We start from the raw sequence: 16,289 nt of genomic DNA, 5'->3' as shown, positions 1-16,289 counted from the left end.
ATTAACACAAAAATCAGGGTAATAGTTATCTCTGGCCAGGGCAGTTGGGACGCTGTTGGTGAGAGGCACAGGGTGGGTTAAATTTTTCTTTTATTTTTTTAAATTTAATTTTATTTTTTCAGTGTTCCAAGATTCATTGTTTATGCACCACACCCAGTGCTCCATACAATATGTGCCCTCCTTAATAACCACCACCAGGCCCTCCCAACATCCCCCCCTCCAAAATGGTTAAAATTTTCTTAATTTTAGTGCTGGGATCTTGGAGTGTTCATTTATTTACAAACAATTTTTATTCGGTTGTGTACTCAATACATTTCAAAATAAAATGAACCAATTTCTGAGTTTCACAATCTGTTTCTTTTTGAATGGAAAGAGCACAGAGTCTTCTAGTAGTTATAGGGCCTCTTACTTTGAACTTGGAGAGCAGAGTTCAACAAACCTAGGTTTAGGTCATGACTCTGCCTCTAACTTGCAGAATGACCTTAAGCAAGTCACTTATCCAGTCCAAGCACCAGTTGCCTCCTCTGTAAAACTAAATTAATGATTTGGGTGAGATATTACTGTAGGACCTTTAATACCCTGAGTCTAAAAGGTCTCTCAGGGTACACTGAAACTAATGAAGCAGAAGATAATGTGGAACGTGATTTTGATAAGTATCCTTTGGTTGAGGAAATAGAGGTTCTCTGTTCTGCTGTCAGTTCTGTGACTTAGTAGTAGTTTCCAGAATCAAACTTAAGGCAATATTTTGTGTATGATAAGAGTGTTCTTCCTTTTCTATTCCTTTTTCCCCCTCTTGAAAGTTAGAGATGAACATGGAGTTGGACTAAGGGCCTCTGTGTGCAGTGAAAAATATTCCTACCGCTCCATATTGATTTAGGGTGTTCTCTGTAAATATGTATATATTATTAGCAGTATATTTAAAAGAAGAAAATAATGAGTTTTAAAAAACCATATTTGGAAAAATGAATACATTTTATTGTGGTAGTCTTGCAATAGTCTGTGAAATCTCAGTCTCCTTTTTTCTATTTTATATTATACAATTTTATATTGTTTACTCAATAAAGAATGTTATTGCCAGTAGGTGGGTATGAATCCAAATATGACTAAATCCAGTGTCAGGGGAAGTGTGTGTGTGTGTGTGTGTGTGTGTGTGCGTGTGTGTGTTTAACACTGTTCTAGAATCTAGAACATATTTTACTGATTATGTTTACTCATCTGGCCCTTCTTTTCCCTCCCCACAGGAATTATTCTTGATAGAAATATCTTAAAATAGAAATCTTTACAATGGCCTCAGCAGTACTTAGTTCTGTTCCCACTACTGCTTCTCGTTTTGCCCTATTGCAAGTAGATAGTGGCAGTGGTTCTGATTCTGAGCCTGGAAAAGGCAAAGGTCGGAATACTGGAAAGTCTCAAGCAAGCAAATCAACTACAAATGAGAAAAAGAGAGAAAAAAGAAGAAAAAAGAAGGAACAGCAACAGAGTGAAGCAAATGAGGTAAAAATTATAACTTTATGTCTACTTTCCCGCTGTAAGCAGAAGTCCAAACCAAGGAGTCTGCAAGGACCAGGCTGTCTGTGAGACTGTGTGGTCTTCCTGGGCTCTTCCTACTCCTTGTGGCTGTCAGTCCTTGGCATTCCTTGGCTCATGGCTGTGTCACTTCAGTCTTTACCTTTGCTTTTACTTGGCGTTGTTTGTGTATCTCTGTCTTCACCTCTTCTTATAGGGACAACTGTTGTATTGGATTAGGCCCACTCTCATTCAGTGTAACCCCTCATGAGGTACCTTGATGACATCTGTGAGATCTCATTTTCCAAATAATGTCACATTCACAGAAACCCTGCTTTTTTCAGGCCTAAGATAAATCTTTTGGGGGATTACAATGCAATCCATAATAACCTCTCACCGTTCGAACTACTGCATCTCAGATGATGATGGTGATGATGATGACACTTTGTTGGGAGTGGTGCTGGTCCAGTTTTAGCTCATTATGTTACTTTGTGAACTAGGCCCTGTATTTTTAAGGACTACCAAAGTACTTTCTCTCACTATTTAAACTGTAAAATTTGTAAGCCATTAAACTTGAATCTTTTTTAATCCATGATATTGCCTTTTTTTTAAGTAGAGTTGATATATGTTGTATATATATATATATATATATATATATATATCTTAAATTTATAATGTTAATTATAAGAAAGGCATATTTTAAGCACTCTGCCTTTATTGAGTCCTTTATTCCTCACAACAATCCTTTAAGGTAATTGGTGCATTAAATTATATTATCATTATCCCATTAAAATTTTTTTTCTTTTATTTGAGGGTAGTTGACACAATGCTATGTTAATTTCAAGTGTGTAATATAGTGATTCAACAAATTTATCCATTATACTATGCTTACCACAAATCTTACAATGCCATATTAGTTTCAGGTGTACTGCATAGTCAAAAGCACACTTGTTATACTGTTTTCTACTCCTATAAACTTCTTAAGTAAATCAGAATCATTAAAATGATGGTATAATAGAATACAATCCATTTTCAAACCCACCAATGTTATCTAAATACGATGAAATTAATATTCTACAAAGATTAAGAACACAGTGATTCTGAGAACATAATGAATGGAATAGTATTTGGAATATAAAAATTTTTTTAACTTACCAAAAAAATCATTAGTATTCCAGAATTGGTAGACTGACTTTAATATGCTTTTTGTTTGTTTCGTAGCTCAGGAATCTTGCTTTTAAGAAAATTCCCCAGAAATCCTCCCATGCCATTTGTAATGCTCAACATGAGCTTTCATTACCAAACCCAGTGCAGAAGGATTCACGAGAAGAAAATTGGCAAGAGTGGAGGCAAAGAGATGAGCAGGTACAGTTAAGTAAATCGAATTATTTTGCTTTGTATTTCAGTGAATTTATGAATTTTTAAAATGTTAGTGCATCTGAGTCCATGACACCACTGTTCTGAGGAGCATTTTATATTGGATTAATTCACACATCTTTGTACTTTTAATAAGAGGTTCTGTTTTTCATCCACTAAGAAAAAATTGATACATTTATTATTTTGTTACCTTTGGTAATTCAAAGCGGTTATTTTGTGAGTTTTCACTTCATCTGCCTTTTTACAAATGGGGGAGAGATTGGGAAGGTCAAATAACAGGATTAAATTATTTCAGGTAAAAAAAAATCAGTATTTGTAGGGTCCAAGGTCTCTTGTTAAAAATACTCAGTTAAAATTTTGCTTCAAAAAGGAAGACTTTAAAGGGGAAGATTTCCTTTTCAACTTTTTTGGGAAAAATTTATTTATTTGTTTATTTGAGAGAAAGAAAGCATGAGCAGAGGAGAGGAGCAGAGGGAGAGGGAGAAGGAAACTCCCCGCTGAGCAGGGAGCCCGATGCAGGGCTTTATCCCTGGACCCTGGGATCATAAAGACAGATGTTTAAGCTGCTGAACCACCGAGGCCGCCCCCTTGTTTTCAACTTTGATGTACAATAGTTTATGGCATTTGTTAGTTTCTTTAACCTATTTACATGACACATTGTGCTTCTGTTAAATAAATATTATTAATAACAAAACAAAATAGATGATTTTTAAGATCAATCAGTTCTGGTGTGTGTGCTGTTCAGGAAAATAACATATTAACCCTGGAATGTACTCTAGGAGAGGCTGTATGTATGGGAAATGAATAGTAATTTATTTGCTTACCTGTGAAACTGGCAGTTGATATGTTGGGAATAGGTATTGTTCTAGCAGATGTTTGGTTTAGTAGAGTACTATACCCATCATGCTTTGGTTACCAGTTTTGAAAGAATTAGAACATACTAAACTGCACTCTTAAGACAAAAACTATATTAGTTATAACATTTTTGTTAGGGTTTTGTAATGCCTTAGGTGCATCATCAATAGTGTCAATTATTACACGAGACCTGTGCAAAAATGCTGCTTAAAAGATATTTCCAGACAGTGGTATACTGGATAAATCATCTTGTGTTAAAACCTCTAGTTTTTTTTTTTTTTTAAAGATTTTATTTATTTATTTATTTGACAGAGAGAGATCACAAGTAGACAGAGAGGCAGGCAGAGAGAGAGGGAAGCAGGATCCCTGCTGAGCAGAGAGCTCGATGCGGGACTTGATCCCAGGACCCGGGGATCATGACCTGAGCCGAAGGCAGCGGCTAAACCCACTGAGCCACCAGGCACCCAGAACCTCTAGTTTTTATTTGATTATTTCTTTTTTCCTTCTGTAGCATTCATTATGACAGATTATTCTGGTTTATAAGTATAAATGTAATGATCTACTTGTTTAGACAGTAATAGAATTGACCAGTATCTTCACCAGAGAGAATTTCTCTCACTTTGGGCACTGGAAAATTAATGAAGGAAAACTACTCAAATTTGCACCAAAATAAATTTCATGTAATGTGGGAACTTGAGCACAGATATTTGATTGCCCTTCTTCCTGCCCCCTCTGAATGCTGCCAAAATGACCAGGTAATTATGAAAAGGAAATAGTTGACTTGGCTCTTACCCTGTATAAGAATGTTATCCCAGGCTCAGGAACTTCAGAGGATTTCTGCTGGGTATACTCTTGATGGGTCACTTAGGAAAACTTGATGCCATATTTGGAATTCTCACTTGCAGGAAAATAATCAAGGTCTTGGGAGATAGAGTAGATCCTCAGATAATTATATTGGTAAGTAAAGAATAGATAAGGGCAGGCTTTGGAACAGATGGATAGTAAACCATTTGGAATCTATTTTACTATGTGGCATAACAGATTTTAAAAGTAGGAACCAGGGAGTGACTAGACTAGGCAGAAAGCACATAGTATGGTGGGTGTTCTCCCTGACACAGTAAAGGAATAACACAATGAGAAATTACAGTATTGAGGGAGATAAGACAGAGAGATGGCTGTAGAAAGCTTGTTTGTTATGTGACTACTTATTTCAAACACAAAAGAGAAATTTTGCTAAGACAAACTTTCCTACTCTTAAATCATCAAGGCAATAAGGTAAGTTGACATCATTTAAGCTTGAGCATAAAATCTGAGAGTTGGTGTTAAATAGCAGCTAGGTGGACAGTAATGAAGCATCCATTCCTTCTCCATGTAAGCAAACACTGGATCTTAGTTGATCTCACATCAACTGAAGCAGTTTGTGCCCCACGAAAGGAAAAGAACATTGTACTTAGTGTCCAAAGTGAAAGTATACTTTGAAAAAAATTTATTACAGGAAGCGAAAGTTGATTGTAGACACTACCTGTTCTTTTGCCTTAATAAAAACCCAGGGGCTAGAACATCTTGTAAAAGTCAAGGAGGTTAGTAATGTTATAAAGCAAGGTGAGGTGATAGACCGAGATGAAAAGTGGACAAGAGAAATTGAAAGGGAGGGAAGTGGGTGAAATAAAAAATTAGGGAAATAAAATCATAGCAGAATTAAAAGTTTCATTAGAACATTCATTAGAACAGACTATACACTGAAGAAGATTGAGTCAGTTGTATGGAGGAAATTTGAGCTATATTTTGCCAATATAATCAGCATGATAGATTGGAACACAGAAGTGAAATCCAACAGAGGCATAATTAGTGTCCCCACAACAATCAGAATAGAGGCAGTCATTAAAGATAATATTGATACTGGGTGATGGACATTGGGGAGGGTATGTGCTATGGATTGTGCTATGGATATGGAGTGCTGTGAATTGTGTTAAGACTGACGAGTCACAGACCTGTATCCCTGGAACAAATAATACATTATATGTTAATAAACTAAAAATAAATAATTTAAAAAAAAACCAAAGATAATACTGATAGAAATTTTCCTAAGCTAAGTAAAGTTCTCCAGTCTGAGCTTGAAAGAATTTAAGCCTTTTTAAAAGACTTTTTTGGGAAAACTTTAAAAAAGACTTTTAAAAAGATTCTAATTTCAAGAATGAGAGACAAAATAGTATTCTGTGTATATATATATGTGTGTGTACATATGTGTGTGTATATACATACATATATATACTCCGTATGTATATATACCTACACATGGGAGAAAACAAGATGAAAAATCAGGCTGGTTACTTTAAATGCCAGAATTGAAATGCTAGGACCAAAAGTTCCATATCTGGCCAAGGTGTCATTTTTGTGAAGGCTAAAGAAATACATTTCTAGATATGAAAGGGCTAAGGAGGCATACCGCCAGTATCCTTTCTGCAGACTCTTCTGAAATATGCTCCTGCCAATTAAAAGGCAAATCTAAATAACGAGCACAACAATTGGAAAACACCAGTGGCAAGCATTGAAACCAATTTAGTGCAGAATTAACTCTAAGTTATGATTGTAAATGCTTGTTAAAGAGAAATCGACTCACGTGAAAAATTTGTCTAAAGTGAATACGAAAATTAGGAAGGAAATTGGTTGGAGAAGCCAGTGGGTATTTAAAATTTTTCAAAATGGGTACAAAATAGATAGTTCCAAGTGTGATTTTTTTTTTTTATATTTTAAAGAGAACAATTTTTCATTCTATGAGCTTAAAGTCAGTTGAAGAAAAAAAGCTAAACCTTGTCCATATAAGCAAAGTGACAAAGCCCAGGAATATGCAAGGAAGCCTTTGAAATAAGGTATAAAAACAATAATAGACATTTCATTTAATAAATGTAAATAGTTGAATTTACTCATTAAAAGACCAATGTAGACCAACTGCCTGGACCACATTTTGATCTTAATTTTTATGTTTTCCTTAACATTAAAAATTGTGACGGGCGCCTGGGTGGCTCAGTGGGTTAAGCCGCTGCCTTCGGCTCAGGTCATGATCTCAGGGTCCTGGGATCGAGTCCCGCGTCGGGCTCTCTGCTCAGCAGGGAGTCTGCTTCCTCCTCTCTCTCTCTCTGCCTGCCTCTCTGCCTACTTGTGATCTCTCTCTGTCAAATAAATAAATAAAATCTTTAAAAAAAAATTAAAAAAAAATTGTGACACATTAACCCTGAAAGGATAGATTCAGGCTATTCAGGATACTGTGTGTTTTGCTGAGGTATGCTATGAAACTGCTGGAAATTGTAGAGATAATCTTTAAAGCACTATTAGTGTTTAAAGAACTGTTTCTATCTCATTTTCCCTCTCACAGACTTGTATGTGTCCCAGTGTACTTCAGCATGGAAAGATAGTCTTATATTTCCTTTTTCTTTGCAGAGTTGTATGCATCAAAAGTGGTACTTGCTTCACACTTGAAATGGGTGAATTTTATGTGATATATGAAATACGTTAATTATATCTCAGTAAAGCCATTTTTTAAAAAGATGAATAGTTCGTGGCTTTGATTTAGTTATATTTATAATTTTTGCTTCTTCTTTTAATACTCAGTTAAGGGACATCTGACACCTGAGTGGCTCAGTGGGTTAAAGTGTCTTTGGCTGAGGTCATGATCCCAGGGTTGTGGGATCAAGCCCCATGTCAGGTTCTCTGCTCAGCAGGGAGCCTGCTTCCTCCAATCTCTCTCTCCGCCTGCCTCTCTCCCTACTTGTGATCTCTGTCAAATAAATAAATCTTTAAAAAAAATCAATTAAGATCAAGAAATGTCCTCTTCACCAGTATCTGTTGCCTGGGAATAAACCTCTGTGTAGATGTTGTTTTCCTTTATTCATGATACATTGGTATTGCTGATTCTGGTGTACTTTATGTTAAGTCCGCATCATGGCTCAAAAGCAAATTAACTGAATAGAAAAATTTCTACTCACGGATTTTTTAGTGATAAACTGATAAAATATCATTGTATATTTCATCCTCTTATTGATTCAATATCCTATTGAAACTGGTTTTGTTCAGCTCTAAAGTGAAGTATCAGCTAGCATGTGCACAATCGTAATTGTTCTTGTACAGTGAAACCTCCGGTCCATCTGATAAAGGTGTTTTGCCAATAGCTTGTTATGTTTTTTGTTTGTTTGTGATTTGTGATATTTGTCATTAACCTCATGGCTGGTATAAGAAGTCCCTTGGCAATTTGTTAACTTGCGCTTGTTTCCCTATAAGGAGTGCAAGTTCATAAATCCTCTGTATTTTTTGGCTCTTTCTTTAGCAAAAAAGTCCATCACCTTTGTTCTGGAAAAAGCATTATGTGGTGCTTGTTCTGGAAAGACTTATACAAGTTATTGTGCTTCGAAAGTGAAACAAGAATATGGTGTCTTCAGGCCACTGGTCTGACCATGTTTCATAGCAGGCAGCTAGGAACAAATATATTGACTCAATAAATCAAAATTTCAAATGCTCACTATCATAATTTCAAATGCTCACTATCATAAATTTCTACTTATAATGTATAGTCTGACACATACAGATTTATGTTCTATATTCACTGTGTTAGAGTTCTGTTCACTTAACAATTCATGGTGTTTCTATAAGTAGCATTATTTACAGTTCTGTTTTCCTTCCTACTTTTAATCCTTCAGTAAATCATTAAACCATTTTTGTTACTTGGGTGGCGTAATAAAGCATACAACAAATATGCAGATTTAAAAATTGTGAACAACACTTAGAAGACATGAAGATACTTTATCAAAATAAGCTGAACCTAATAATTAGTGTGTACACGCAGATCCAGTTTTTGTAGAATGTTGACAGCCTTTAAAATTGTAATGTTCAATAAGAATATTAGAAGATTTTTGGGAAAATAATTCTGCCTTCCCAATTAGTGAAAGATATGTGGTCCACACTCTGAAGCTCATGGAGTTAGAGGACCACAGGGCAGTGCTGCTGTTGTGGCTAAAGAAGCAATTGGCTGTAAGCATTAGATTGTCTTCAGAATGGTGTCTGTGTTGTGTTACAAAATCCTGTTCCCATGATGCCTGTGGGAAATGAGGAGTAACTCTTCATTTGGAATTTGTTTTGCTTGGATGTAAAATGGGTAAAATTGTTATGGAACTTAGACTTACAAATTAATTTTTTTAGATCTAGTTCCAAAAGACTTGCTGGCCTTCCCATTTTTCATTGGTTCTTCATATTAACTGATCATAAGCCCTTGAGCTATAGGTTTGTTTAAATAGAAAAAACATGTTTTACTGCTAGATGGGGAGTGGGAGTAGGCAATGAAGGAAGCCAACTGCAGAAGGATCTGAAGTGCTCCTTCTTGGGCACTTCTCTTCTTCAGTCTTGTAGGCATTGCAGTGCCTACTATTTCTTCTTTGTCTTCCTTTCCTCCTCCCCGCAAGTGCTGCGGAAATCTCAATCTGCAGACTTAATAGAAGATACCTTTTAAAAAATCATGGTGGTTTTGCATTTTCTTGCCCTGGTATTTGTCTTTTAGGCTCAGACTGTCCCCCCTCTCAATTCTGTCTGTACATGTACTGATGAATTAGGTTGACAACTATATTTATAGTAGTCTTATGATTAACACTGTGAGATATGTTTAGAGAATTTAGAATCATGTTTTCTTTCTCTTATTGTTTTGTGTTGTGCTATCATTTTCTTATCTAGGATCACAAATCTTATCTTTGATTCTTTTTTCATATTTCATATTCAGTCAGTGTTCTAAAACTTGGTCATTCTTTTCTAGGATATAGCTTTCTTTATTTTCTGCACTTTTGTGTTCTGGTTCAAGTTTCTGTATGCTGAGATTACAGATGTTTAGCCAAACACATTGATTCTAAGCCTTTGTTTTTCTGATGTTCCAGTTTAATTCTTTAAAATTACTTTCATCAGCAATTCTCTTTCATCTGTCCTGAGTCCCTACTTTTTAGGGAGTGCCAGAGTCTAATTCTGCCCTACCTAAGCAACCTCATTTTCCACTATTCTCCATTGTAGAGGAGGGGAATTCCAATGTACTGTATGTGCGTCTTGTGACAGGCAGGCACTGGGTTAGGCACTTAACATGTATTAATAGCTTTAAATCTTTAAAACTGCCCTGTACGTTGATATTTCTATTTCCTTTTTATATATGAAGAAACTCATATTTATAGAAATCATGTAATTTGCCCAAGGTCAGTTAACATACATGGAATTGGAATTTAAATGATCTACCTAAGTGTTCTCCCAAAGCCTAGGTTTTGTCTACATTTCTCTCTATTGAATTCACACTTTATCAGGTATCCCCTTTCTTTGGTGTATCCCATAATGCATCTATTTTTAATATCATATTTTTAATAATAGTATCATTTGGCTCTTCTGAAATTCTTCTATTCCTATTTCTACCTCTCCAAATTATATCTACCATTTATGGATAAACAGTGTATTTTCTGTATGCCTCTCTGAATTTTATTTGTCATGTATGTTTTTTTTCCTCCACTTTTGTAGCATTTTCAATATTTTATTCTATTTCCTGTGCTTCTTATGTGTTAGTGTTCTGTCCACAACTGGAGCAGAAACTCTTTGAGGGCAGAAGTTGCTTTAAAGCCCTACAAGCAAGGCATGTAGAAGGTTGTCTATTATCTTATTAGTTGATTGATCATATGGACATTTTTGGAAAATTTGTTCTAGCTTTTAAAGATTTAATTGAAACTTAAATCATTTTTGCCTACTTGTGTTTCCTTGTATACTAGTTTGTGTTAAAAATTAAAAGCTCTGAACTGCTGCATTTGGAACCAAATGTTAAGGAGACTTTTAACTTTAAAAGTTTCATTCAGTTTTTTTCATGCTATTACAATCAGCTACTTTAATATTTAAGTTCCTGAGTTAATAGGAAAAAGAATACTGATATCTTCTAGTTGACTCCCAACTCTTTAATCTGTTCTCCTGCTTATTAACTAATTTTTGGAATATCAGTCAGAATATCTAACATATTGGAAATAATATTAAATTCCCTTTCTATAAATGTAAAATGTCATTAATATGGATTAAAAGTTCAGTGGTAAATTGAACTGGCTTTGATCAGAATAAACAAATAGTTTTGTTACTTTATCTGTGTTGGGATGACTTCTTGACTTTACTTACAAAGAAATATTTTATACTCTGTTTGCTTTAAGTTTAGGAGAAATTAATGTCAACTTTACTTTTTTTTAAAGATTTATTTATTTAGAGAGAGAGTGTGCAGGGGTCGGGGGAGGACCTGAGGGAAAGGGAGAGAATCCTAAGCAGACTCTGCGCTGATTGTGGAGTCTGATGAGGGCCCAGTGCCATGACCCTGAGATCACAACCTGAGCTGAAACCCAAGAGTCTGATGCTCAGTGGACTGCACCACTCAGGCACCCCTGATGTAAAATTTTTTGTATAATGCTAAGATGAATCCAATTCTTTTTTACTTTATAACATACTGTTTTTGAATATCTCTTGTATTATAAATATTTGGAAGGTTACTACTTTTTCTTGATGATTACTAACTTGGATTAATTCTTCAATTCATTTTAGTTTTATAGAAATATGTACAGTTTACTCTGGGTTTAACCGTATTTTCTAAGTGCTATATAGCCTATATAGCCTTATTTACCATTTTAATTCTAATTGCATTTTTAGATTAGTTTTTTCTGTGATAAATGTAATCTTTCCCCTTTCTTTTTGTTGTCTTAGTGTAGGTTTAGATGAGATGCTTTCAAAGAGATAACTTAGGAATAAAAACTTTAGTTCAGGTGCACCTGAGTGGCTCAGTGGGTTAAAGCCTCTGCCTTCGGCTCAGGTCATGATTCCGGGGTCCTGGGATCGAGCCCTGCACTGGGCTGTCTGCTCAGCGGGGAGCCTGCTTCCCCCTCGCTTTCTGCCTGCCTCTCTGCCTACTTGTGATCTCCCTCTGCCAAGTAAATAAATAAAATCTTAAAAAAACAAAACAAAACTTTAGTTCATGGTATCCAGTGTTTACATTTTTCTAATTTTTAAGTTATTCCTTGGAAATAAATCATTCCTTTTTGGAGTCAATTTCTGTTTTAGTTTAGATTTTTTTGTCATTAAGCAATAGAAATAATTCCGATTACTGTTGGCTGAAGTAATTTGTTGAAAGGATTCACCGATTTGAATTAAGAACTAAAGTGTGCCTTGGGGGAGATGGAAGCTTAAACATTCTGGAGTGCTTAGAGATGTGAACCAGTAGAACTAGTATGCTCACTTATAGAGGCTGTCACATCAGATAATCAAACACCACTTGCTTTGTATTTGTTCTCAAAATTTAATTCCTAGTACATCAAAAAAGTGTTGAATTCCTTGCCACCACCCTGTCCTTGATGATGGTAGTTTGGATGTTTGTGTGGGTTTGGTGATGGGTGGTATACAGGGTTATGTGGTTGGCTGTCCTACTAGAATCACAGGGCATTGGGGTGAAGTATAGCTATTCACAGGAAAAAAGGAAGGGATTCTGGACAAACACTAGACATGTCCACTAAATTTTTGCCTTTAGTATTTAGTCCACGTAGGTTGACACATCCATGTACACAAATCTAGGAAGTTTACTCCTGTCATGTGGCAACTCTCCTGTAGTCAGCTGCAGTTATAACCTTGTCTCCAATGGTAGAAACCAAAATTTCATTCAGCTACCATAGCGATTCTGTCTCGTAATTTTGGAGAGTAATTTGATCAGTTGATAGTAGGAGCTAGATTGTAAGAAATTAAGATGATTTTGAGTAGTGGGAAAGAGGAACCAAAAGATCACAAATTAAAGAATTATTTTTTATTGTATTAGATGACCTTAAAGTTTGGACAATCATATAAAAGGATGGAGGTAGAAAGGCACACTATAAATTATTCTGTAACATCAGAGATCTACCAGAACATTTGGTCACCTTATTTAAAGTTTCTGTACCTCTGTGGATTACTTATACTAAGGGAATGGTATGTTTTATAATGTTTATTATTTTTCAGTTACATTTTTGAGTGGAGGTCACTAATATAATTTTCTGTGTCCTAAACTGGACACCATCATTGACCTCTAATATAGTGTCAATTTCTTTGTAAAATTTTTTTTACTAAAGAAAAAAATAATGTGATGTGTAATATATCATTGACAGTGAATAGGGAAATAGAAACCTCAAAATTGGAAGTTTGCTTTTGTATCTTCTGAAAACTACAAGGTTCTCTACTTTGGCGTGGACAGATAAATTTGGAGAACCCAGATTGTTTTTTAATGTGTTTGTTTCCCTTTCCTGTATATATTGTCATGGTTATTTGGCTAGTGTGGCATAATCGTGAAACTTTCTTTTTTGTTCTAGCTGACATCTGAAATGTTTGAAGCAGATCTTGAGAAGGCATTGTTGCTAAGTAAATTAGAATATGAAGAACACAAAAAGGTATTTACACATTTATTAATTTAGATATTTTAGAAGTTTAAGTGTTCAGAGGTTAGGACCAACCTTTCTAAAGATTGTATAAGAGTTCTCCACTAAAGTTTATCCTAAAAATTCACCACTGTAACAAATTATTATTAAGAAGTTTTTTAAAAATAATTTTTTAAAAGATTTATTTAGAGGTGGTTGGTGGCTTAGTGGGTTAAAGCCTATGCCTTCAGCTCAGGTTATGATCCTGTGATTTGAGTGGGGAGCCAGCTTCCCTCCTCTCTCTCTGCCTACTTGTGATATCTGTCAAATAAATAAATAAAATCTTTTTAAAAAAAGAAGTATCTATTTATTTGAGAGAGAGCAGGGGTGGGGAGGAGGAGACTAGGGAGAAAGAGTCCCAACCAGACTCTGTGCTGAGCATGGAGCCCAACATGGGACTTGATCCCATGACACCAAGACCATGACCCACATGGAAACCAAGAGTTGGGTGCTCAACTGACTGCACTGCCCAGGTGCCCTGTTACAGTTTTCCCCCCCACCAAGATTCATTGTTTATGTACAATACCCAGTGGATTGGAGCCTTTTTATTTTTTATTTTTTTAAACATCTTTATTTTATTTTATTATTTTCAGTGTTCCAAGATTTTTTTGTAATAAGACTATTCCCTAGATTTTGAGAGGCAACAAACTGAACTTTGGTGATTTGAAATATTTCCTTAAATTCATCCACCCAAGATGAAGAGAAGAGGGGAAATGAAATTAATAGCAGATGATTTATTTTAATTTATTTTTTAAAACACAGGAAATAAGTAGATTTAAAAATCCAAGTAAGTATAAGTACATGGGCATCCACTAAGAGACTCTCTGCCGGAGATAACCTGATAATTAAATGGGAGGCCATTCCTGATGTTTTGACTTTGTGAACTCTGAATTTTATCTAAACTGTAATATTGGGCTGTGTGCTGAAGTGCATTGTACAGCTCAAAACTATAGGAATGTTTAAGTAGAAGGTAGTGTTGGCTTCCAGTTTCTATATTTAAATTGAGCATTTATTATTTTCATATAATTTGACATTTTAGTTCTTTATATGCATTGGAAATTGTTTTGGTTTGTAAAATATATTCAGTTTGTGATTGTAGTCATAAGTGACCCTGGTCATGCTTAAAGGCCTTTACACTAGCTCCTTCACTTAAGATGAAGGGAAGAGAGGAATTAAAATTTATAGCAGGTGCTTTTGCTTTTTATTTGTATTTCAAGGGAAAAGGATGAAAGACTTTGTATATAATATGTGTTCATTTCATTTTCAGTGTCCCTATTCGTGTTATCCTGAATAATCAAGAGTAACTATGATCCTTATTGTTAGTTGCCCATTTAAACACAAAACTGGCAATTAGAAAAATGAATACAGCGAGCTTTTATATTATTTAATTATTAAAATGGACTTTCAGGGCGCCTGGGTGGCTCAGTAGGTTAAGCTTCTGCCTTTGGCTCAGGTCATGATCTTAGGGTCCTAGGATCAAGTCCCGCATTGGGCTCTCTGCTCAGCGGGGAGCCTGCTTCCCCCTTTCTCCTTCTCTGCCCACTTGTGATCTCTGTCTATCAAATAAATAAAATCTTTTTTAAAAATGGACTTTCAAGTTACACTGGAAAAGTATAAAAAAAAAGTTCTTCTGACTTGCTTAATTCAGAGATAAAATTTATCAAATAGAGCACTATCACATAATAATTTATTGTTATGAGATATATGTCTAGATTCTAAAGCTAAAAGAACTAACTATATCTTTAGATCTATATTGCTTTATGTAGATGGTGCTGATAAAATATGCTCCCAGCCAGTTTTCTTAGCATGGTCATAGGTCTGTTACCCAAAAGCATTGGTTCTATCAGACATTAATGACTTTCAGAAAAGGGAGGAACTCTTATTGTATGCAGTGGTTAGTTTGATGTGATTGCATTAATGTAGTAATTGAATTTTAAGTCAGTATTCCAACAAAATAACTATAATTCTTTCAGTGCATTTTTTTTTTAGGAACTAAAGTTTGGGATGGAATTTTCTTTCATTTTTTAAAAAAGATTTTATTTATTTATTTGACAGAGACCACAAGGAGGCAGAGAGAGAGGGGGAAGCAGGCTCCCTGCCAAGTAGAGAGCCTGATGCGGGACTCGATCCCAGGACCCTGAGATCATGACCTGAGTCGAAGGCAGAGGCTTAACCCACTGAGCCACCCAGGCACCCCATCTTTCTTTCTTTTTTTCTTTGCTTACTTTAGAATAGAGAGTGCACATGGAGAGGAGGAACAGAGGAAAAGAATCTCAAGCACACTCCTCACTGAGTGTGGAGCCCAATGTGGGGCTGAGCCTCATGACCCTGAGATTATGGACCTGTGTCAGAAATTAAGAGTTGGATGCTTAACCTGATGAGCCACCCAGGCACCCCTGTGATGGCATATTTGTTTTCTGTTCTATTACTCATTTGCTAAATATTTTTTTGAATAGCCAAAATGTGCAAAGCACGTCATAGAAAGATAAAGACATGGTCCCAGTGCAGTGTGAATTCAGAAATATGGAAGACTTTTCTTTGCCTTTGATGGGGATGGGTTTTAGAGAAGGATTATTAAAGAGGAGTCTTAACTAGGTTTATTAAAAGGTCAAGTGTAGGCCAGAGAAAGTAGGCATTGTCAGGGATACGTACAGGATACGTGCATGTGAAGAGTATAGCATCTTTGATTTGAAGTTGCTAAAGACACTTTCTGAAGGATAGGATATAAAGAATCTCATGCCCCAGGCTAAGGAGATTGGGCTTTATAAATCTGTTGGCTGAGAACTATTGAATATTTTTAACTTTTAGATTGATTTCAGGTTTTCGTTTTAGAAACTTATGCTGTAGCCGTGAAGATGAATTGAGGGGCTAAAATTAGAGGGTGTTGCAGTGTCCAGCAAAAGAAGATAAGGAAATGACAGAAGGGCTGAAGAGAACAGAACAGATATAAGAGATCTTTAGGAGATAAACTCCACAAGAGCTTGTGACTGATTTGTATATAAAGTCTGCAGGAAGCAGACACAGGTGACTTAGGTTTCTAGTCTACACAGTTGTATAGATGATGGTGGCATTAAACAAGGT

General features: G+C 35.6%; 1 protein-coding gene across 4 annotated transcripts in view; it reads left to right on the top strand.

The window, feature by feature from the left end:
• The window catches only part of GKAP1 (G kinase anchoring protein 1), a 77,599-nt gene that overhangs the window by 10,747 nt on the left and 50,563 nt on the right, over positions 1-16,289 (top strand). For all 4 annotated transcript variants that reach the window (XM_004774081.3, XM_045086071.1, XM_045086070.1 and 1 more), the window contains exons 3-5: positions 1,242-1,494; positions 2,728-2,871; positions 13,104-13,181. In XM_004774081.3, coding sequence (XP_004774138.1) covers positions 1,285-1,494; positions 2,728-2,871; positions 13,104-13,181 — 432 coding nt within the window. In that variant the 5' untranslated portion in view covers positions 1,242-1,284. The remainder of the gene's footprint in view (positions 1-1,241; positions 1,495-2,727; positions 2,872-13,103; positions 13,182-16,289) is intronic.

This window comes from Mustela putorius, unplaced genomic scaffold (assembly GCF_011764305.1).
Source record: "Mustela putorius furo isolate JIRA1106 unplaced genomic scaffold, ASM1176430v1.1 tig00000876_pilon_pilon_pilon, whole genome shotgun sequence".
Taxonomy (NCBI): domain Eukaryota; kingdom Metazoa; phylum Chordata; class Mammalia; order Carnivora; family Mustelidae; genus Mustela; species Mustela putorius.
This window is presented reverse-complemented; position numbering and strand designations above follow the sequence as displayed.